The sequence below is a fragment of the Anarrhichthys ocellatus genome, unplaced genomic scaffold (assembly GCF_004355925.1).
Source record: "Anarrhichthys ocellatus isolate YVR2014 unplaced genomic scaffold, GSC_Weel_1.0 scaffold9, whole genome shotgun sequence".
Lineage (NCBI taxonomy): Eukaryota > Metazoa > Chordata > Actinopteri > Perciformes > Anarhichadidae > Anarrhichthys > Anarrhichthys ocellatus.
The window spans coordinates 5,674,952-5,696,606 of record NW_022280039.1 but is presented as its reverse complement, the minus strand read 5'-3'; the positions used below and the strand labels follow the sequence as shown (position 1 = coordinate 5,696,606).

The 21,655-nt window shown below is 41.7% G+C and overlaps 3 protein-coding genes across 8 annotated transcripts in view; 2 read left to right on the top strand and 1 right to left on the bottom strand.

Annotated features, from left to right (window-relative positions):
• Nucleotides 1–6: 6 nt before the first annotated feature.
• kctd9a (potassium channel tetramerization domain containing 9a) lies at nucleotides 7–3,263 on the bottom strand. Of its 2 annotated transcripts, none has more exons than XM_031849622.1 (12): nucleotides 3,106–3,263; nucleotides 2,792–2,913; nucleotides 2,670–2,713; nucleotides 2,469–2,565; nucleotides 2,275–2,333; nucleotides 2,061–2,189; nucleotides 1,889–1,956; nucleotides 1,707–1,802; nucleotides 1,469–1,618; nucleotides 960–1,041; nucleotides 738–871; nucleotides 7–175 (listed from the first exon to the last, which is right to left on the bottom strand). In XM_031849622.1, the coding sequence occupies exons 1-12, from the start codon at nucleotides 3,151–3,153 to the stop codon at nucleotides 59–61; spliced, it is 1,146 nt and encodes a 381-aa protein (XP_031705482.1). In that variant the 5' UTR covers nucleotides 3,154–3,263; the 3' UTR covers nucleotides 7–58. The 2 variants fall into 2 exon arrangements, with proteins under 2 accessions (XP_031705482.1, XP_031705481.1); XM_031849621.1 differs by having other exon boundaries at nucleotides 960–1,065; nucleotides 3,106–3,260.
• Nucleotides 3,264–3,610: 347 nt separating this feature from the next.
• ankrd39 (ankyrin repeat domain 39) lies at nucleotides 3,611–5,626 on the top strand. The gene is made up of 4 exons (XM_031849624.1): nucleotides 3,611–4,081; nucleotides 4,266–4,369; nucleotides 4,449–4,652; nucleotides 4,753–5,626. The coding sequence occupies exons 1-4, from the start codon at nucleotides 3,988–3,990 to the stop codon at nucleotides 4,897–4,899; spliced, it is 549 nt and encodes a 182-aa protein (XP_031705484.1). The 5' UTR covers nucleotides 3,611–3,987; the 3' UTR covers nucleotides 4,900–5,626.
• A 9,721-nt stretch (nucleotides 5,627–15,347) lies between these two features.
• fgfr1a (fibroblast growth factor receptor 1a) overlaps nucleotides 15,348–21,655 on the top strand; it is a 31,263-nt gene continuing 24,955 nt past the window's right edge. For all 5 annotated transcript variants that reach the window (XM_031849034.1, XM_031849031.1, XM_031849035.1 and 2 more), the window contains exons 1-2: nucleotides 15,348–16,032; nucleotides 20,388–20,568. In XM_031849034.1, the coding sequence (XP_031704894.1) occupies nucleotides 20,415–20,568 (154 nt within the window). In that variant the 5' untranslated portion in view covers nucleotides 15,348–16,032; nucleotides 20,388–20,414. The remainder of the gene's footprint in view (nucleotides 16,033–20,387; nucleotides 20,569–21,655) is intronic.

The following is a 21,655-nucleotide window of genomic DNA, read 5'->3' as shown; positions in this document are numbered from 1 at the left end:
GTGTGTGTGTGTGTGTGTGTGTGTGTGTGTGTGTGTGTGTGTGTGTGAGAGTGCTGAGTTATCTGACACTCTGTGACATGTGCAGAGGGGTCAGCATCTCTTCAAAAATGGCTCCTTTTACATTGGACCCTCTCAGGTTGGCTTCTTGTAGATCGCAGCCGGACAGGTCACAGTTCTGCAAAAAGGCAGTAAAACAGGAGGATTAAATGGGCCTGACAAACCTGCAATGGAGAACTGTATATGTATTATAAATGTTTTACAGGAGCCTTGAGTGACGATTATTTAGTGTATATCCCAAAATATACATATTTCCCAAAGGGTACATTCACATATTTAGATTGCTTGTTTTGTTCAACCAACAGCCTAAGAACCAAAGCTGTTCTGCTGTACTCTAGTCCTCAAAAAGGCTTGTGTAAACTCTCATTATTTATAGTCAACATGTTATGTTATCCCACAGGGAAAAGTATATAATATATAAATTGATTATCACATGCTGACTTCAGGTTGAAAAAGCAAATCAATCTGATATCTACAACACTTTAATTTACTTGCAAAATCAGCCTAAAACATAAAAACCTAATGCAGAAAAAAAGACTTAAGATTTAATTAATTGTACCCATTGAATTAACTGCTTGTTTATTTTCCTTTTTGGTCCTAGAAAGTTGCTGTAAATAAGATTACCAGCTGAGTCAACGTGAGTGTTTTCAGAGATAATCCCGTCTGACGGCCGAACTCACCTCGAGATCGGTCCCTGCTAAAGTGGCTCCCCGCAGGTTGCAGTTCTTCAGCTTTGCATTTTTCAGAGTGGCCACACGCAGGTTGATGCCGGTCATTTGGCTTCCTTCCATCTCAACTCCTTTCAGGTTAGCACCTGATTATAAAAACATTTGGTTAAAACATGACTACATATATATATGTTTAACTGCTCCGCACTTTGTTTACGAGTTGTGATGGATTACCTTCCAGGTTGGCCTTCAGGCCAGATGGATCTTCAAAATTGCATCCTTTGAGAGAAGCTCCCTCTGCATTGGAACAAAGCATCTTCACTCCTTGTAAGTTAGCCCCCTTCAAAAGACAACACAGATCCAAAGCCTTCATAATGTTATTGGAAGTTCATATTGAGTTACGCCTTCGAAGTAATGTATGTTAAGTTACCAGAGTGAGGAAAAAACAGTCTGCTTATTGTTCTTTTAATGAGGCGAATGTGAGAATAGGTGTTTAAGAACAGAAGGGCCCTTCCTCCATACAACTGAGGCAGCAGTAGGCGAGATGTTGCTAAAACCAAAAAAAACTCGAGTCCACCGTTCACCAGCAGGAAGGCCAACAAATATAAAATATCACGAAATGACACACAACTTCCAAAGAAAAAGAAAAAGTTCGCTTCCACACATTCTGCACTTAGTGTGCTGATGCTGTATGTGCACATGGATCATTTAGTGCTGCCAAGAAAAAGAGCTTTCAGACTTACATCCAGGTTGGCTCCAGACAGATCGGCCCGCTCCAGATTGGAACAGCACAGGTTGGCATGCGTCAGGTTGCAGCGGCTGAGATTAGCCATCTTGAAATTGATGTAGCGCAAATCCAGTCGGGACAGATCCGCACCACTGAAATTAAGACCCTAAAAAACAGTGAGAGCGACGGCGTCAAATGTTGACTTGAGACGGTGAAATGATGGGGTGAATGAAAACGTTTTGATTTTACTGTACCTGACAGCGAAGCTCTGACTTGGTGGGGGTTGCCAGAAGAAAGCGAACAAACTCCTTGCGGGAAATGGGAGAGTGGTCCTCTGGTGGCTGTGTGTTCTGTTTGAAAAAGGAAGTCACGATGCATTCAAGGGAGTGATCGCTTTTCCAAATTATAACTATTTACCTTCCACACTTCATATTACCTTGATTGCTACTTCCAGCTGTTCAGCAAGCTGCTCAATTCCAAAGAAGCGAGCCTCCTCGAGGACACCTGGAAGACATTCAGCACAAATATTATCAGGAAATTGAATTTAATAACCCTCCTCAGATTGATTTCGCTAGACTCCGTCATTTAGGGTTCGTCAGAAAGCTTACCTCGTATATTTATGCCTTCATTGATAATGAGCTGACCGTGTCTCAAGTAGTTGAGAATGGGCTCAAAGTACTCGGGGCTGCGGTCGATCAGGTAAGCCCCATGCTCGTCTTGCGTGTTCCCCCACAAATCTGGAGCAAACACAGACAGAACACGTTTGAGAGGATGCCTCGTATTCAACAAAAAGGAAATGCCGGCCGATTAGCCATAACTTACTTTTCTCTCCAAACATATGAGCAAGCATACTCTCTGGCTCCTTGCTGACCAAGGTGCTCCTGAACACAAAACAGACACATTCAACAAAGAAAATGCTACTGGAACAAAAAACAAACAAATATATATGCACACTGTAGTATAGCAATCAGAAGTGTGTTTATTAGTAGTAAAAACAGCATAAACAACAAAGATACCTGGTGGTGGTGAAGGGTCGACCACCAATATTAAGGGTCAGCCAGTCAGTGTGTGCTCCATGCTGATCAGATGTGACTCTGGGTTCATTTTGAGGGTCTGTGATATACAAAAGAGAAGAAGAAGAAGACACTGAGTGTCTGAGGCCATATTCAACTTGACAGCGGATGAGACTCCTGCAGCAGACATGTCACAGCACTCACCAACAAATGGATCTCCTTCTGACACGTAAAGCACGTCGTCATCTCTGTTATAGGAACAGACACAGATTAAGTTGGTATGCTCACAATGCACTGAAATTGCATTTTAATCACGATGAGCTCACCTTATAAGGGCAATGTCATCTATGAGACCACCCTTTCCATTGTATACAGAGGCAGCTTTGATTCCTAACTTGCTGCTTGCTACGGATAGTAAGTCGGACAAGGTCCCGTATACTGCTACAACCTAGAAGAGAAATGTTTAAAAATCAGAGGGTTGTTAAGGAGTCTAAAGCGAAATGGGTCACTCAGTGTTGATACGTAGCAGGTAGGTTACAGTGTGAGATTAGCGTTAGTCACGAGCTGGGATGACACACGTATGTTCAGTCATTCTGCAGCCCGAGCACCAACGTAAATAGTTTACAGAGTTGATACCAACCTTGCCATTTTTAGACGTCCCGTTAACAAACAGGGTAACTCTTCTCATTCTTTAGGCGCTTTGGTCACGTTTGCCGATTCAACCTGGCTAACGTTAGCTAGCTGCATCAGACAACAACACGAGACAGAAGATGCCTTCAAAAGTTGTCGGAAAAACAGGACACGCTACGTACAATTCTCCCAAATTCGGTTCGTGTAGGTTATGGCTTGAATTTTAATGTCTCACCCTCTCAGTCGTATTTACAGATACAGTTTTCAAGTAAGTATTTATTAACAGCGTATCACATACCTTAATGTGTACTAGGGCATCAAACGGAACAATTACGAACAAATTGATGAGCATCTTTTTGGTGATATATAAACAATTTAAATGATCGCACCAGTGTAATAATTCGCTTTTCGTTATTACTATGCTGCCACAGTACAAAGTAAGGCTATGTACCGACCCTATGGGACGCAAACCGGGACAAGACCTCGATAAAACGACCGGATCATAGAGTACCTGAAGGGGCCTTCTGACTGCAGCTCTGCCATTGGTCAGAGTATTCACACGTGGAGCCAGCTATGGCAGCCTCCTGATGATTTTATTCACTTTGTATAGCAGAAATAACAGCCATTTGCCTTGTTTCAACTCGTTTCTGACTTATAGCATTGTTTTTATTCGGTTGAACATTCATTTATTTACATTATTTTGGGGGATTATGTGTTTTGAAGATATGCCTGGTGGTAATGCAACGCAAAGTTGTCCACTATTACGATAGATGAAGGAAAAACGCGGAACTGTCTAACAGCATGATGCCTGTAACCTAAGCCTGTACCTCAAACAGCTTCAGGGTTGAATCAGTGTGGACATAGTTGTATCCTGTATGTGGCAATTAATACAATGGCGTCTGATAGACACCATTGTTCGTGTTGCTCCCATCCAGTCTCCTCTGCCAGTGTTTGCCAGACGTTGACCGAAATGGATTTTGAACGAGGTTTGCATTCAACTGTCAGGCATGTGGTGGCTGAGTTAAACCACGGTTCTGATAGAGTTAAAGTATATACGACACATATTACATTGACTGTTTTCACCTTTTAATTAAATGGCTTGGCTAACAACTATTTGACTGATCAGTCTATGAAGTAGAGTGCTTTGTTGTGTGTCATCCCTCTATGCAGGTATCTGGTCTGCTGCAATGGACGGGGACTTGGATAGGGTCAAGATCTTGGTCCAGAAGGGCACTGACCCTAACCTGAGAGACTCGGCTGGATACACAGCTCTGGTGAGCTTTCTGGGAGGATGTTTTGGCTGTAAGTGGCCTCATGTATCTAAACTCCTGCATTTTGTGTATTTTATTTCAGCACTATGCAAGTCGCAGTGGTCATCACCCTGTATGCAAGTTTCTTCTTGAGATCGGTGCTTGTGCATCTCCCCAGACATCAGGCGGTGCCACGCCACTCCATCGATCAGCTTACTGCGGCCGTCTCGATGTGGTCAGACTCCTGCTGCACCACGGAGCAGATCCACTGATCTGTGATGACGATGGTGCATCCCCTCTACACAAGGTACAGAACTGCGAAACGTAATAAAAAGCATTCCGGAGAGACAGTTTGATGGTCAATTAACCGCCGCTTGTATATGTTGCTCTGTTAAATGCTCGAGCAGGCTGCAGAGCAGGGTCACGAAGAGGTGTGTGAGCTGCTTCTGAAGCACTGTCCAGCACTCTGCAGCCGGGTGAACAAGAGGCTCCAGCTTCCCTTCCAGCTGGCAACGCAGCAAGATCTGCAGGAGCTGTTAAAACCTCCTCGGTGACCACGGACACACTGCATCTGGGCCATGCTGAGGTCACACAATTGATATGAGCTCAAAACATACTAGGTGAGGTCCGCTGAAGTCTCATCTTGTCCTGGATTCATTACATTTGGCTTCAGAACCACTGAACGAACCTGGGGGGACACAACATCACTTTCCAGCTTCATACCATGTAAATAACACCAGTGTCCAGACTCTCGATACTGCTTCACTCTCCTTCAAGTAGTTGTCAAATTCATAATAAATCTGTTTGCGCACATCAGCCTTCGTGTTATGAGGAGCAAGTTACAGCTGAGGTACTTAGTTAAAGTTTGAGCACTGAGTGATGATGAGGAAGGAAGAATCAATACTCCCAGCTCACCATATGATGCGGTGCACTGATCTTTAATGTGGGTTATTTCACTGTGGAATTAGCCTTGCATACATATTTCTATGTTCAATACAAGAGCAGAGCAGGAGTACAAGGTAGCTACTGACAGGCCAGAGAGAAACAACAGTCCAGTTTAAAAGGAACAAAGTCTTGTTGTGAGTGCTGACATTTCTTCTTTCAATGTGTAGCATTTCAAATGTATTTGAGCTGTGCCCTACGAACACCCGCGTTTGCACCCACTGCAGCATTAATGATTGTTTTCTTTGACATGTTGGACAAAGGAGTTTGTATTAAAACTGGAGGTCAACATTGTTTTTTTGTCTGGTACATTTGTGTGAAGGGATCCTTGCTGGTCTTTTTGTGTGGCAGCAGGGGGAGCTATTGTCTTAACAGCAGCATGTGTTTTTTTCCAGTACACCATGTGAATTAGCTGGCAGCTCACACACAGTGACCTCATCCGATCCTTCCAGCACTCTGTTGGAAAACTAAACAGGGTAACTGTTAGAAAGAGAGAAAAGCATCAGTGTAACTGTTGCAGCTGAGCGTGAGACATCATGGATCAACACAAGCTGTTTAATTATGTGTATGTCACCATGGGTTATTTACTGATGAAGAACAGATATTGTTTTTGTCTAAACTGTTGATGATTCCAGGCCATTTTCACACATTGGCATCTTTACACATGACATGTTTTTAAAATTTGACATGGTCTTTAGGAACACATATTTTGCTCGTGACCCGTTGCGTGCAGCATGTCTCAGCTGCTTCGACCGTACTACTTTTATGTCCCTGAGTAGCTCAGCAAATATTTGGGATCTGCTGCTTATTATTCACACTCTTCTACAGTGAGAAAATGCGTAGCAGATTTTTGGTGAAGTAATGACCTCAGCCTCACAACTGTCCGGTTGCTAGTTTGTAATCCCCGTGGTTATTGATACCTCCTTGTGTATCATAGTGACCTCTAATGGCAGATTAAGAAAAAGGAAATGGTAGCTTCACCATCACACAATGTTTATGTGCATTTCTTTAAAAAAAAAAACAACTGCTGTGCTGGAACTTTTTATTTTATTGTTATGATAAGCAGTTATTAGCATTTGTCTTGTCACTCTCACTGAGATAGCTCGAACTATCTTTAGTTAAGTCAAAACACATTATTGAGTGCTTTTATAAAAAGCAGTATTTATAAGCAAAGGGAACAAAGAATGGAAGCCTAGGGGTGAATGAAGGATGTTGATATTTCCATAATACTTTCAGCTATTGTCTCATATACTTACTTATTCAAAGCATGTTCAATAACGAACATGTGCGCATACGAGGGGCAGATCCCCCTCAGCCGTCCACAGATGTGCACTGTTCGTACGACACTTCTTCGGCGCTCATTCAGTCCGCACATACACGACCCTGCGGACGAAAACCTCTTGCTGAATTCTGAGGAACTTTCATTGGGTCTGCTGGTGGGCGGTGTTTCAAAACCACCTTCAAACCACATCCAGTGCCGTGACTGGAGGGGTGCCAGGCCACATCTGGAGCTCATTGCAGCTGACGCCACACAGCACAAGGAGATGGGGTGTCGGGGGGTAGATGGAGAGGGATGGGGGTATTTTTGCTCGCAGAACTAAGCCAAGGGAGCTGTTTACGCTCAGTGACAAGTTCCTCCTTCCACACAACTGAGGAGCTGTTAGGGACAAGGATCACCCATTTTGAGTGCCACATGTCGGTAATAGCAGCAGTTTGCTCAGCCTCACTTCACTGTTCAATGAGGAGATTGTTTAGAAGATATCCATGTTTGTTTTCGCAACAGCAGGAAGAACAAAGTACATTGTGTTGTTTGAATCAGAGAAGTAATCTTCTCTGCCCACAGCACCTTCTGATTGTTCCCTTGCCAGGTTCTATGTAACATAATCAAAGTTGATGTCTGAGATTTGCTAGCAGAGAGCGAGGTAATGGAAACCCTCTGTGTCACTCGGTAAAAGTGGAGGAATATTAAACAGCCTCATTCTTTTCTTGATCATTTTTCATGAGCTGGTTTGAATGTGAGAGCTGCTTTGCCCTTTTATGTGGAAACAACCAGACTGGCATCTGATGGGTGAAAATAAGCAGCTTTGTGTTTAAAAAAAAAAAAAAAAGTTAATTTAAATTAATTAAATCTGCTTAACTCAGTATTGTCAGTGCAAATGTTACAACAAGTGGCGGATAAGGTGGGATTTTGAAGCCTAGCTTTTGAGAGCTTTTTCGTAATGGGAGGACTCCATAAGATGAGGAATTTGGATTATAACTCTGTTTAGTGAGATTTATTTGGAAAGCAATGAAACTTCCTGGCCCTGGAAACCACTTCCACCATAATGAGCCCAAGTTAAACCAGGACTGGATGTTATTTTCCTCAGAAATAGAAGGTGGTCTGTGTGCCATGCTTGCATGGAGGATTTAAAGTCAGTGCTTGGGACCTTATTTTAAACTGCACTTTCACCTCAGAGTGGATGATGAGAACAGCTTGTCCTTTGTGTGTATTTCTCCAGTTTGATAAGATTTATAAGCTTTAAAATTAGTAGTTTTTGTGGTTGAAAATAATTGTGTAGTTCAATACTAAAAATATATATAATTCACCATTTTATTCAAGTGTGCCAGATGTCAGTTATTTCCATTTTGGTGATATCCGGATGTTTGTTTTCATAGATAAAAGGGTCATCCGGGCCTTATCTTTCCTGTGTCCACCTGTACAAAACTAATGCCCCGCTCTTGCCTCCCAGCTGCCCTGGCAGAGCCTGAGCTGTCTGAATTATCCCGAAGTAATCAGGTAAATGGCTGGCAGATGGGCACACATTGAGTAGTGGAGTACCAGACTCTGGCATGGAGGACCGCCCCACTTCGTCTCATCTGCATCGGGGAAAGTGGGAGTGTGGGAGCTGGACGAGTGGGGCGTGTGTAATCAAATCTACGGGAGCTGCTCCTTGGAGATGCTGCATAATCCAATTTAGGCCCACTCCCACTTCAAAGCAGCATGTTGTCTGCTGGTTCAAGTGATGTAGCAGATCTTACGCTCCCATTTTCCTGGTCAGCGGGTGATGAGAGCCATGAGTCCAGAGGCTGCAGCTCAGCTCTTCCAGGCAATCAGCGCAGTGACTGTGGGAAATGTCCGGTTTATCAGGTGATCCAGCCAAACACAAATTGAGACCACGTGATACATGTTTTTTGTAGATTTAATCAACATACTCGGTAGCTTTAGGTTTGGATCTGACTTTTCAACCACATTATAGATCTCCCAGAAATTTAAATATTGGATGTGGAAGCCATGTCAGCAGGATTTGGGTTCCTGCAGCCACACGTGGACTAAAATTCAACCGACACATCTGGACAATGTCACAACGTCTCTACTGGTGACCATCATCATGAAAAAGTTTCCCCAGTAAATTGTGCTCAGTGAACATGCTGTCATTTCTCTGTTATTGTGGATATATTTGAGACGGGAACTTTATTTTCCCAGATGTTTTTTCATTTTTATTTTCAGACTGGTGGATGGTTTCTTTTTATTGATTATGGAGATGTAATCTTCTCAAAAGCAGGGCCAGACAAACAACCCATAAGCTGTACCATATGAGTCAGAGGACAATTAATGAAGCTTTTGGGATCATATATCTAGGTCCCATCGTACCAGACGATGGGACCTATTTCTCATCGGCCAAATCTGCAGAGGAGCTATCTACTGTGCATGCCCCTTGTTGAGCTTTTCTAGGTTATTGTTCATTTGCACAGGTTTGCTTGTCGTCCATTCTATGTTGAGTTTTAACTCGCATGTCTATTTTACATGTTTGTTTTTCCTTCTAAGGATTGATAATTCATCAAGTTTCACCTAAAGACTGCTGTTGTTGTACAGACATGTTTTAGACAATATATCTCACAGTCCCGTATACTCTCTGATAAAACTGTCAGTAAGGTTGGTTTTTACATGAAGACTGTTGTAAAACTGGAAAGGTTACCCAAACTCATCCTATAAACTACAACCACAAAGAGTCTGCTCACTATCACTATCACCCGTCTCTCCACTTCTTCTCAGCCTAATGGCTTCTTTTGGCAAATTTTTGTTTTCAAGCCAACAACTTTACTGTTTTAGAGCATTTAGCAGCAGCTAAAGAGTCAGATATTTATCTGATAGCTATAGTTACTTTACTGTTTTTACACACATAACATATATGATGAACTTATAAAAGGATGCATTGTTATACAATAAAATATCCAAGAGTATATGACGAAATTAAAATGAGCCCCACCTCATCTAATTTAAATATTAAAATGCTACTTAAATATCAATGTGTTAGTGATAGTAATCCAATGTATTAATATGTTGTAGAATGGGGGGCATTTTGGGCATTATAGGTACTTCTATGAATACTTTAAGTACATTTTGCTCATAATACCTTACTTTTACTTAAACATTTGAAATGCAGAACCTGAAATTGAGTATTTTTTCAAAAAATTGTTAAATGGTCAGACAAAGACTTTGGGGAAATGGATAAGAGTCATATCTAAAACTGTCATCTTTGATGAACAGGGTCACCTTTTCATCATTCATCGTCAGAAGTGAAGCATTAAAGGCAGACTTCATGTAAAGACAAGATCCTGCAAGCCCTCATTTTGTGTATCGGATCAGATAAATCAGATTCTTCAATGCATTCAGACATGAAGGCAAATGTAGTTGGAGTACAATAGAAGAGCAGAAGTAAAATGCTGCATTTGGTGATTATTCACACCTAAAACAATGCATCTGACACCACATTTGTTAAGATCTCCCCTACGACACCAAACAGCAAAATATTCACGACTGAAGTGACAATACTCCCATTCAGTGTGAATGACCAGGGAACGCAACACCGCGCTGCATGTGTAATTGAACAAGATGGTTACGCTGATGAACTAAGACTCATAGAGGCACGGCGTCCCTCTGTCAGCAGGTGCCCGGCACACACTGGCCCATTCATATGCACATTCCTGTCTCTCCACTCGCAGCCCAGCAGGTTCCTCCCGGCCACTCAGGACAGGGGCTGACGCACACAAAGGGTCTTCAATCTGCCTCAGACAACAGCCAGCATAAAGGCCCGGAAAGCCACAACAGTGTTATGTCAAGGAGCAGACTGGGGGTGGTGAGCGGAGTTTGGGGGGCCCCTGCGTAGTACCCGGGCACTGCTGATGGATGGATGAGGGCTGGGCTCAAACAACGTAGTGGAAGGCCTGTCTGAGGTTTTTCTGCATAAAGGAGGATATTTGTACTTGCCCAGTGACAATGGAATGCAAACACGAAAAGTGAGGACAATAAAACACCACTTTGGTGGCGATGAAGAAGCTGCTAGGGAAATCATCATGCAAAGCGTCCCTGGGCCAGATGTTGTTCAATCTGAGGATTGCATGATTCTCTGTTTGTTCTCATGCTGATGTGTGGCTTAGCCTGCCTTCAGTTTGCTTTTGCATAAGGTATTCCTGGCTTTAACAGTGTCCGGCACATTTCCTTACGCTGAAAGGAACTGAGGAGTGACCAGAAATGCCCCACCTCATCGTAAAGCCGACTGTATTTAGGCTTAGCTTTTGTCAGAGGCATCTAAACGAAAGTTCAACTGACTTTAAAGCCTACGTACTCCCAGTCCTATTTACTGGATTTCATCCTTTGCAGACAACATGTGACATTTTTAGCATTTTCCTCACAGATGAAAAGCAACTGCACTGTGTAATTATTAATTAAAATCATAAACGTTGTGCCTTCATTTTATAGCCTTTCAGTTAAAGCCCTGTCGGTAAGCGCGCCTATATGTTTCTTGAGCTACGATGGTATGTACACATCACAGGGACAGGTTAATGAATAATGACTGGAGCTTTTTCAAATCAGCCCCAATACAAGTTCTGCTTTCACTCTCATGTGTGCAAGTGAATCAGAAATATAGACAGTGTGTGTCGCCCCTGTGCTGCTTTAAACAACCAACTCATCTGTTTTGCACACATTTTACCACCCAAACTGTCGCTGTTCAGGCTGAGATGAAGATTTCCAGAGTTTTAGATATATCAGTCACCTATCATCAAAGGAAAACAATAAGCAACAGAATGAATAAACAATCTCCATATGACATGACTTCTGCCAAGGCTTTCTTGTCTGCTGTAAAACTGTTTTAAATCATTAACAGCTTGTTGCACATCCCAAGGGAACTCTTTATCAGTGACACAATAAGACGTGTCTATAAAAGATCTGTTTTTTTAAACCGCCGTGGCATCAAAGATCTTCTCAGTCGTGTTTTGATGCTCTGAAGTCCTAAGATGTGGCTCATGGCAGCACATGCCCGTTTAACTCTCACTATTAGATACCGTAATAAACATGCTTGGTTTTTCTCTGGTATGTATGCGGTTGTCAGATTCACAGTTCATCTGCTACATAGTCAGCAGCTCTCTTTGAAGCTGCAAGTTAATTTGAGCTCAAAGTGCATTTGACAAAAAAAGAGTGTCAGACTGAGATACACCCATCTAAACGTGTAATATAAAGACCTTTGGCTTCAGTCAGTTACTATAACTTTAAGGAAAGGTGGACATTTTGGGAAATATTGCATTTTTGCTTTATTGCCAAGGGTTTGTTGAGAAGATTGATACCACTCTTATGTTTGGCTGCGTGAAATATGGTAGCCACAACCTGCAAACGGTTAGCTTAGCTTAGCATAAACGCTGTCAACAGAAAAACAGCTAGGTTAGCTCTGTCTAAAGGCGACAAAATCTGACTACCAGCACCTCTAACGCTTATTAAAAAAACAAAATGTAAAAGCAACACATCGTTGTGTTATGTGCCGGGCTACCATTTGCCTCGTCAATGCTCCCAACCAAAAAACAGAACAAAAACCTGTAAAAACACTCTTTGTGCTAAGCTAAGCTAACCTGCTGCAGGGGGTAGCGTGCACAGTTAATTTAGAGGTCTATAAATCTTCTCATCTAACATCCAAAATGTTGAGCTATTGCTTTAAAAGAGTACTCCACCTCTGGGCTAGCCCAAAGCTGCAATAGAGTGGTGCAAGGTTCAATTATTTACGTTGGCCAACTCGAAAGTTAGCATTCCACCGGTTCCCTCGACAAAAAGCCAATGAGATCTTTTCATTCGATTTTGGATCATTACAGAAAATAAACTCGAGTTTATACTTACACTTTTTGTTCAGTAAGATAATCTTCACAAATGAACACAACTTTTAAGATTTTTTAATGCTATAAACGAACAACCACCGTCGCGTGAGCGCGAGTATACACAAGGCTGTGAAGGCGGACTAGATGTCGTGATGACGTTTTGTAGTTTAATTTAGCCACTTGTTAGCAACTGCTTTTTTCAGACATAGATGGCGTTCAAAATGAACAAGAGGATTTATATAGTGGAACAAAACCTTACAATCTTTTGGCTTGTGTTAACCACATTATTTCGGGCATCTAACCAAAAACCCATTCAAAAAACAACATCGATTTCAAGACGAGGAACCCGGGAGTGCTAAAATGCTAACACATTTCCAGGTTTTAGGACTTATTCCTATAATAATACTCTATGAGAAGAGGGCTGCAGAGGTCTGGTCACCTCATTTCTTTCTAACTACCTGATTTTTTTTCAACACCAACTGATGATAAAGTCTGATAAATTGCATCAAGTGATGCAAGTTTTTTAGACTTCACACAGCACCCTCTGGAGCCACAAAAGAAGTATACAACTATTTCACATGTGCAATAGAAGGCTACTACTCCCAAAGTCCTGTAAACAGACTTTGATGTGTAAAATCAATTGAGTTAAGAAAGGTTACTGAACAGAACTGTGGTTTTATATTGATGTGACAAAGTTATCAGTACAAGTATATGTAACATCCACAAGTTGGTGGGTGACTGTGCCTAAGTGGATAGCAGGGCCGTCCTGCAATCGATCCCCGGCTCCGGCTCCACTAGTCGCTTGTCAATGTGTCCTTGAGCAAGACACTTAACCCCAAATTGCTCTGCTAAATGACTGTAATGTAATGTAAAGTTGCATCTGCATACTGAGGGCTTGAGCATGACAAAGCTGCTGTTATCAAAAGGATCATTTTAGATAAATTTACAGTATCACAACATTTAGTATTTAAATTATCTTCACCTATCTAGCACCTAAATCTCTACTGTGTGCTGGACTCAAAGACAATGTATCTTGATTTATACGGTATATTGTTCTGTTTTCAGCTCATGTTGCATTTACACTTTATAATCTAAAATTAGATTTATAGGTGGATCGATTACAGTATCAACACTTAGTCATACAACCTGTAACGTCATGCCAATATCCTTCAGTGTTTGCTGATAGAAAGTCAGTTTGGGGCTTCTGTTACAACCGATATAAGAGCAATAAGATGGTGTTTTCTTTCTCAATAAAGGACAGGTTATAGAGTATCGCAGAATCTACAAATGCAAAGCACCTTTCTATGAAGCTCAAACTAAAGTCAACTCATTTTGTTCATGTCTTTAACATCACACAATGTTGACATTGCATGGAAGATGAAAGGCCAACACATGTTGAAACACAAATCTGTTTCTTTGTCATCCCATTCTTTAATCTAACTACCAAGCTGGTTCGCGTGTGTCTCTGCAGTCGTCAATCATTTGTCAATTGTGACATGAAATCAAAGACCATATGAGCTGAACTATGTGTTTGATCAGAGACTGCACACTTGTGTTTGTGCTGAGTTGACATTTGCATTTGAAATTCTGATGCGGTTTGAAATGCTGCCAATGCATATGATCTTTACGCCAGCACAACAAAGATATTTTATTGTTGCCTTGAAGGGGATGTTGTTGAAAGTGCTTACTTTCTGTCAGTGCAATGGTGTTCATGTTGGTTATCTGAATTCTTAATGTCCTCATGAAAACTAATGTCCCTCCTCAGATGAACTCACTCTTATTATTGCCTGCTCATTTAGTCAAATCTCTTTTCACTGATAACTCTTTGTCTTGTAATGTCTACCATCAGCATGTGCTCTCTTAGTGTTAACGCAACTGTTGAACAACATGCTTTTAGTTTGGAAGTAGTTATAGTTTCAACTTCCTGTAAAATGCAACAAACCTATATATTGTTGTTGTTTTATATCTACATGGGACTTTTCTCAGTGATCCCTGAGTGTCCTGTGTAAAAGTGATGATCAGTAAGAATGTCTTCTATGGCCCTTATTGTGTATCTGTCGAATTAAATGACCATCTTGTTGAACTCTATGGTTGTACATGCTTTGTATATTTCTTATGTTTTATATTTCTTTAAATGTTTTTGTTGTGATTGGGGCTGAGTTGTAAAATTGAAAGGTGAGTTTATGTAGTTTGTATCCACCATGGAAGTTGAAAGTAGCACTATAATTATTTATAGTCACAGTATCAGCCTTTGTGTCGTTTAGTCTCCAATCCCACAACGCAAAGAGCTCGGTGTGGGGAGTTGGTGGAGCTCTGGTGCCGTGGGTGGCAGGGGGAGCCAGGTTTCTACCAGCCCGTGCAGACCTGCGTCAAGCTGCAAAGTAACCGCCTGAAGAATGTCTTAATTCCGGCTGTTTTATATTCAAAACAAAAGACACAAGGGGGGGAAAAAAACAACATTTGTGTGGCGCTAAACAACAAACACGACTTGACGGTGCATTAACTAAATATTTCCAGGTGATTTGTTTTTGTGGGGTTTTTGTTTTGTCTTGTTTTCATAGAAACACACAGTAGAACAACTTTGACGAACAACAAATTAATTCCAGGGTAAACTCAAGTAAAAGTAAGTAACACATGAACAAAACATGTGTGTGACAGCAGTTGGTCTGGAGCAGGTAACAAAATAAAAGTAATGTTTGCTCTTCAATTTGATGTAATGGTGGATTTCTGTTCTATCTTTGATAAATGCATCCTCTCCACGTTAATATACCCCACTCAAACCAATCAGTATGTAGCCTTTTTAGTCCTTCATTTAGCATACTTCAGTCCAGTTCATTTCTAGATGCCTAGGTTTCCTTCTATTTTGTAGTAGGCTAATATACCGGAAGCTGTCCTTGTTACTTCGTGTGTCTTGACAATGGTCCGGAGGATGCGCATATTCTCAGATTTAAGGGGGGAGGTTTGGAGCAGGTCGGACTCTCGTTGTTTAACAGCATTTCTCCGCCAGGAATCGTCCAACAATACTTTCTAGGATTCATTTTAAACACCGCTCGTTTGGAGACACATAATACCGAACGACATTTTGTTTGCAGATATCTTGTTAGAGTGAGTTGAACAACTTTGGGACACGGAGGTGAGGCGACTTCATTTCATCGCGAGCGAAACGTTTTGGGATAAAGGGACCAGCGCTACGAAGAACTACCGCATAGGCTGTTCTCACGTAGTAGTAGAGGTTCGCGTTAGCGAGGTTAGATAAAAGGAGGTCCTCGCAAAGTAAATCAGGGAAACGATATTTGAACAGTATTTAAGAAGTTTTCTTCCCGCACCTTTTGATTATTTGACTCTTTTTCTTTTCTTTTCTTTTTTTGGAGTGGGCGACGCACGTTCTTTTTTTTTTTTGTTTTTTTTTTTTTTCCTCTTACGCACAAGTTTTGCAAAAAATATGCGCGAACTTGTTAGCCAAACGTTGGTAGTTTGGAGTTAGTGAGCTTCATTGACGGACACCACTGTACCGTCTGGATATACTGTTATTCGGGAAGTTGTTTTTTCTGCATCCAAATCTCTGCTCCGGAGTCTTCCTTATCGGACCAACACTGGCTGTTTCTCAGCCCCCCGCCAGTAAGGTGAGCCATTAATTCCTCCACTCTGATCTAGATTAACTTTATGTTTACGTGCCAAAGGGTTTGGATATTGTTCTCCATTGTAGTCATTTTTACTTTATTGATGAACCTCTTGTCCTAATGTGGAGCTACTTCAAGACTTGTGGTTCTTAAATTCTTTTGGAGTTATTTTATTTCTGAAATACAACCACCTGTTTTTGAAAATATATTTGTGCTCTGTAGTTAAGACTGATGGAGAAACTGTCTGTTTACGCGTGTCGCTTTCTCCAGAGACCTCAGTGTCTGTAGCACGCAGTCTCCTCCATGCTTGAAAATAAGAGGGGACAAGCGTTTACGCACGAGGCCCAAATGTTGGCTGCAGTCCTGCAAACAAACTCCTTCGGTTTTCTATGTGAAGTCACAAGCAGCCGCCTTTGATCAGATTAGATATCTCGAATAAGACCAAATAACATCAAGGGTAACACAGAGAACGCAAATGTTTGAAGCGGCACGTGATGGCGCTATTCCTTTTTTAAATATACATTTGAGGTTGGTTTCATTGGTCCGTGGGACGTTTCTGAACTTCTTTTTTGTCTTGTGAAATGTGTTTGGAGTCGCTATCAAATGTGTTTATATCTCTGCAAAAAACGACCCAGTCCTTAGTCGTGTCTTCAGCCCTGTACGATTCACGACACCGGCTCAAACTAAACAACCAAACCAAACTCAAATACTTCATTTCACATCATTTCTATATTTGTTTCAAATCGTGGGACAAATTGCTTAACTTAACCTCTTTTTAAAATGCTCCTAGGACAGCCATCATTACTACATCTGTCAGGAGGTCTGGGGGGAGCAGTCTGATGTTGTGTAAAGCCCTAAATGTTATGATATGAAGGGAGAGGGAGAAGATTGATGGTTTAGAAAAGCAGCATGTCCACAGGGAGTTCACCAGGAGGGAAAAAAGGTTTCTCCTCCACCATATAATGGGAAGTGAGGAGCAGTCATGCCCTTTAATTTACTAGGCTGCCCCCCTTTGCACACAAGTTATTGTGACTTGAGATTGTATTTTTATTATAACTAAATCCACAAAGAAATGTGGCATTGCATTAAATGTTTCTTTGTGACCTTTAGTGACTGTAGATTTTAGCCAGTTGTTCTCAAGAGGTGTAGGATTTAATTTGATTGTGTGCATTTAGGATGTGTTAGGCTGATTTTCATTTAGATACAACATGTTGTGTGTCCCGGTTTAACCTTCCTTTGGGACAACATACACACAGTTCATGCATATACTGAAAAGGACTGAGTGTACCTTAAAGCGTCAACCAAATGGCTCCGTCTCGGATGGTTTGACATTGATTGTCTTTACGTTTGAGGGTAATCTTCATCGTGACACCTGAGCTCCCCTCCATGGCCCTCAGGTGGCAAATCACCGATTTCAGTTTGTGAGGCTGCAAAGAAAGAAACCGAAGTTTCTGTTTTTGTGAAACCGGTAGCCTGGGGAGATGGTCTGATGCTCTTATGTCTGCTGAACTGCAGCCGTGTGCAGACTGGCCTGTTGCTGGCTGGGAGAGCAGAGATAACTGGGGGGGGCTCCATAATTTGGGAGTTGAGGAATTTTATGCATGGATGGCGGTGAACAGTAATTACGGTGCAGGCCATGTTATGGGTAAAGCCTGTAACCTTTGTCTTTGTATAATGAGAGAAGCTGAATGATGTCTTGCGTGTTCTAATCTGTTTAGTTTAACCCCTTTTATTTGCCAGACTATTGTATGAAGTGTTACCCTCTCTTATACGGGGTTCCATATGCAGCAGAAATGTCTTCTTCCTTTCTGATGCTGCTTTTATTTTCTGACCGGTCGCCGTTCATTCACCACGGATCCTTCTGGGCGTGATCCATCCATACTTGGGCCGACTTTTGAGTTTTTAAATCCCAATTTGTTTCATACAATTTATATGCAAACTTGCTTTCTAAAGATGTGAGCAACAAAACTCTGAATGTATTTTTATTTTTTTTTTTAATGGCTCGCCAACAATTATACCAACAGGTATCAGTAATAATGATGACTGATTTTAGATTAGATTTTAGCTGCACACTAAAAAGAGCAACGTATCACCAGATCTATGGATAGATGCTGGTCTTGGTTTTCCAGTTTGAGTGTACCACTGGCTGCTAATTGGTTTAGACTCCCCCGACACTGCTGTTAATTAAAGCTAACATAGACCGTTTAAGAGCTCACAGGTCTGAGATGCGTTAGTCATTTTGACCCCTGTGTCATTTCTGTTAATCCGAATGTGTCCAAAATGATTTGGGCTGTTCAATATTATATGGATGGGATCCTTTGAATTTGGTTATTGAATTCTGCAAAATATGTCCTAAGGCAGTATATTTGATCAATACTGTGAGACAATAACAGTAGGCACAAAATAACAGAACATTCTGATTAGTAAACATAATTATATTTTTATATATAGTTCTGCAGCCCAACAGATGCTGGATTGTTGAGGCCAAATAACGATCTTGAGACAGATCCTTTTTAGATTTGTTTTTTTAAAGAATTGTGACCAATATACGGGCTTATTAGGACATTTAGCCGAAAAACAAACTATGTAATGGTCACAGTTTCTAAATTACCTGAAATTTTTAGAAAAACTTATCAGCCGACCAATTCTATATATCTATCTAGCAGTAAGATAATATTGGCTCGGTTGAGCTCTGATGGTAACTATAAATAAAAACGACTGAAAATATATGAATCGGACAGAATGGGAGTCGAATACATACAAAAATGGAGCCTATACTTTTATTTATTTTGCTACTAATATCTATGATGAGCCAATATCGGCCAACATCATCAGCCAATGTGTCGGGTCAGTTCCTCTTCTCGATGACTCATGAGGTCACGGTGAGTGTGCCCAGTGTGTGGATAGTAAGACGCACTGTGTGTTTAACGCTTGGCCCCGCAGCAGCGGAAGATGACAAAGTGTTGTGTCACACTTTTTTAAAGAAGCTGCTTCCTCCTCTCTCAATTATTGCCGGTTGTCCTAGTGACGAGGGCCGAGGGAACGTGGCCGCTCTCTCGCTCTGCGGTTCCTTCTGTCTGGCAGCAGAACCACTTTTCTTGGAGCGTTCCCAAACACTGATGAGTCACCGCTCGTGGAGCCGCGATGACCACCCTCCTTTATCCCCCTCGGACCCCCTGACGCAGCTCAGCTGCTGGAACACTGGAGCTTTCTTAGAAAGTGAAATTGAATTTGTTTTTTGAGGAGAACACAATGTTTCAGCGATGGACCGCTCACATGAGGGTTTACCTCACAGCTGCATCTGAACATGACTTTGTGTGAGGACATAAACCCAGTCGGGGTTTCTTTGGCCCAGATGTGATGCTGCTGCTGTTTTACATAGTAGACTATGATATTTTAGGTTAATTAATGACTCCATTGATGTGTAGGATCTTCATTCATGAGGCCTGTATTCTTAGGCTCGACTAGGATATAAACAAGCATTAGTCTGACCCTTTCCTGACAACTCGTTGGAGCAAATGGTTGCAGGGGGGTCAACTTGGGCTCTGGGACCAAAACCAACTATTGGGTGATAGATCTCTCAGCGTGGAAATGATGGCCCGGCGTTCTCTCTCTACAGGGGTGTCACGTAACAGGCTGTGGTTTTTCTGTTGGTCTTAAACAAATTCCTCAAGGGGGGTTTTGGGCAAGTGTTAATCTGTATGGCCAGATGCTGCAGAGGTTATGATGCAAGCAGATGTGCATGCGAGGGTCACCCAATAGCACTGTGCCCCATTTAGGAGGGTACCGAACATTCTTCAACCCCCTTCAACATTGGTCCAACAGCAAAAACGTGAACATTGTCTTAGCGTCAAGACAGTCTCTGCGAGTTCATACTTCAGTAGTTCCTTTGAAGTCTTGAAAATGTTTTAATTCCCAAGAGCTGAGCAAGATGTATCCAGTGTTTGTTTGCTCGAGCTATCAGAGCGAGCTTCTTATCAGTGTTCCTGTACAAGGAGGCCTAAATGCTCAAGTATCCACCTTGAACCGTGTAGACATACAGAATATTCTCTTCTTTTTAGGCGAGTGAGGAATTTCCATGTCAACAGAAGTATAGATTGCCATTTGTATATATAAAAAAAAAAAAAAGTACATTCTTTTTTTTTTAATTGTTTCAGTTTGAAGAGCCACAAAACGGATATAGCGTTCTTGTATACCAATGTTTATTTTCCCCTAACATAGTTTCCTTTTGTCTTTTGGACAAACCTGGACCCTGAACAGATTTTTCACTTTTTCTTACTCATAACAAAACTTTTATGACACTTGCTCACGTGGCCATGCATTCATTTGTTTTTTTATTGCTCTTTGTTTGTTTTTAGTTTAACACTGTGAATGACCCACTGCTGATGCCCCAACGGCCTGAATGGAGTTCCAGTCGCAGAAAAGCCAACAGTTGTAGCTCCCTCAGCAGGATGCTGATGAGGCCAAGTCTACTTCTGTGTCTGGTTTTATTCTCCCAAGTTCTAAGGATCCAGGGCCGACCTGCCAACACTGACGAAGGTAAGATGGCTCCATATCGTAAAGCTTCTTCTACTTCATTTGTACACTGTATTTTTTTTTAATATCATGTAACCGTTTGAACTTAAGTCTGACTTATCTAGACTGTTGCCTTGAGAAACAGTCCATTGATAATCAAAGCTTTGTTCTTTGTTAAGGAATGTAATCCTAACACACTCCAGGCCTTGGTGAAGTCTGTCCTTTGTAGCGTCAGTGTTTCCTCCGCCACCCCCGTTCTCCTGAGTCTGATGTTTGAGTGCTCTTTACTGTGTCAGATGTGGCATAACTGTGTTTCGGACTATTTGTAACACCTTTTCTGTTTTTCCTGGCTAACTAAACCAAGTCGTGGGAAATCGGTTTTCTTCTCAGACTGACGTTTTGGTCCAATGCTTTTATTTAGTTCTTAAACTGGACCGTGCATCTTTTTAGATTGCCTATAAAGAATTGAGCCCAGTCTGCCTGTTGCACAAGATAAGTTCTGAAAAAGGGGAACGAGGCACTGAAATCAAATCCTTAAAAATGTGTCTCTTGGATTCAGTCCAGCGGTGTAATAGCTGCCCAGACTTGTGGGTAGATGGGTTTGGATGTTTACACTTTGCAGTCGGAAGTGGGGAGCAGCAAAAGAATATGATAAAAGCTCAACGTTATAATTGGAGTAATTAAGCAAGAGGGTCTCTCTTGGGCTGTAAGCCCTAAAATAAACTTGGTGCGGCTGTGTTTAAGCCAACACTGGGACAGGGAGGAGTAAATGACTCCCATCTGTAGCCTCAGGGCAGCCCCACTACCTAGCAGTCCATGCTCCTCTCCTCCTTTTGTAATGAAAAGGTATTTGTTGTCACTGAGAGAGGAGTTAACTGTCAGGGAAACTATAAATTAGCCTGTTTTTTTTAAGAAAAGGAAAGAAGATGCTACTTTGAGCCCTCCCTTATCCCTGAGGATTAGGTTTCTGAGGAGACTGTTTGTCTTCTAGGTGAGCCAACATTTCCATGAGGGTGGGGGAAGTCTGATGCATTTACACTCCACCCAGTTCTTAATCACCAAATGGCCAGGTACTATCTATGCGCCTCTGTGCCTTTTCTCCTGCTCCCCC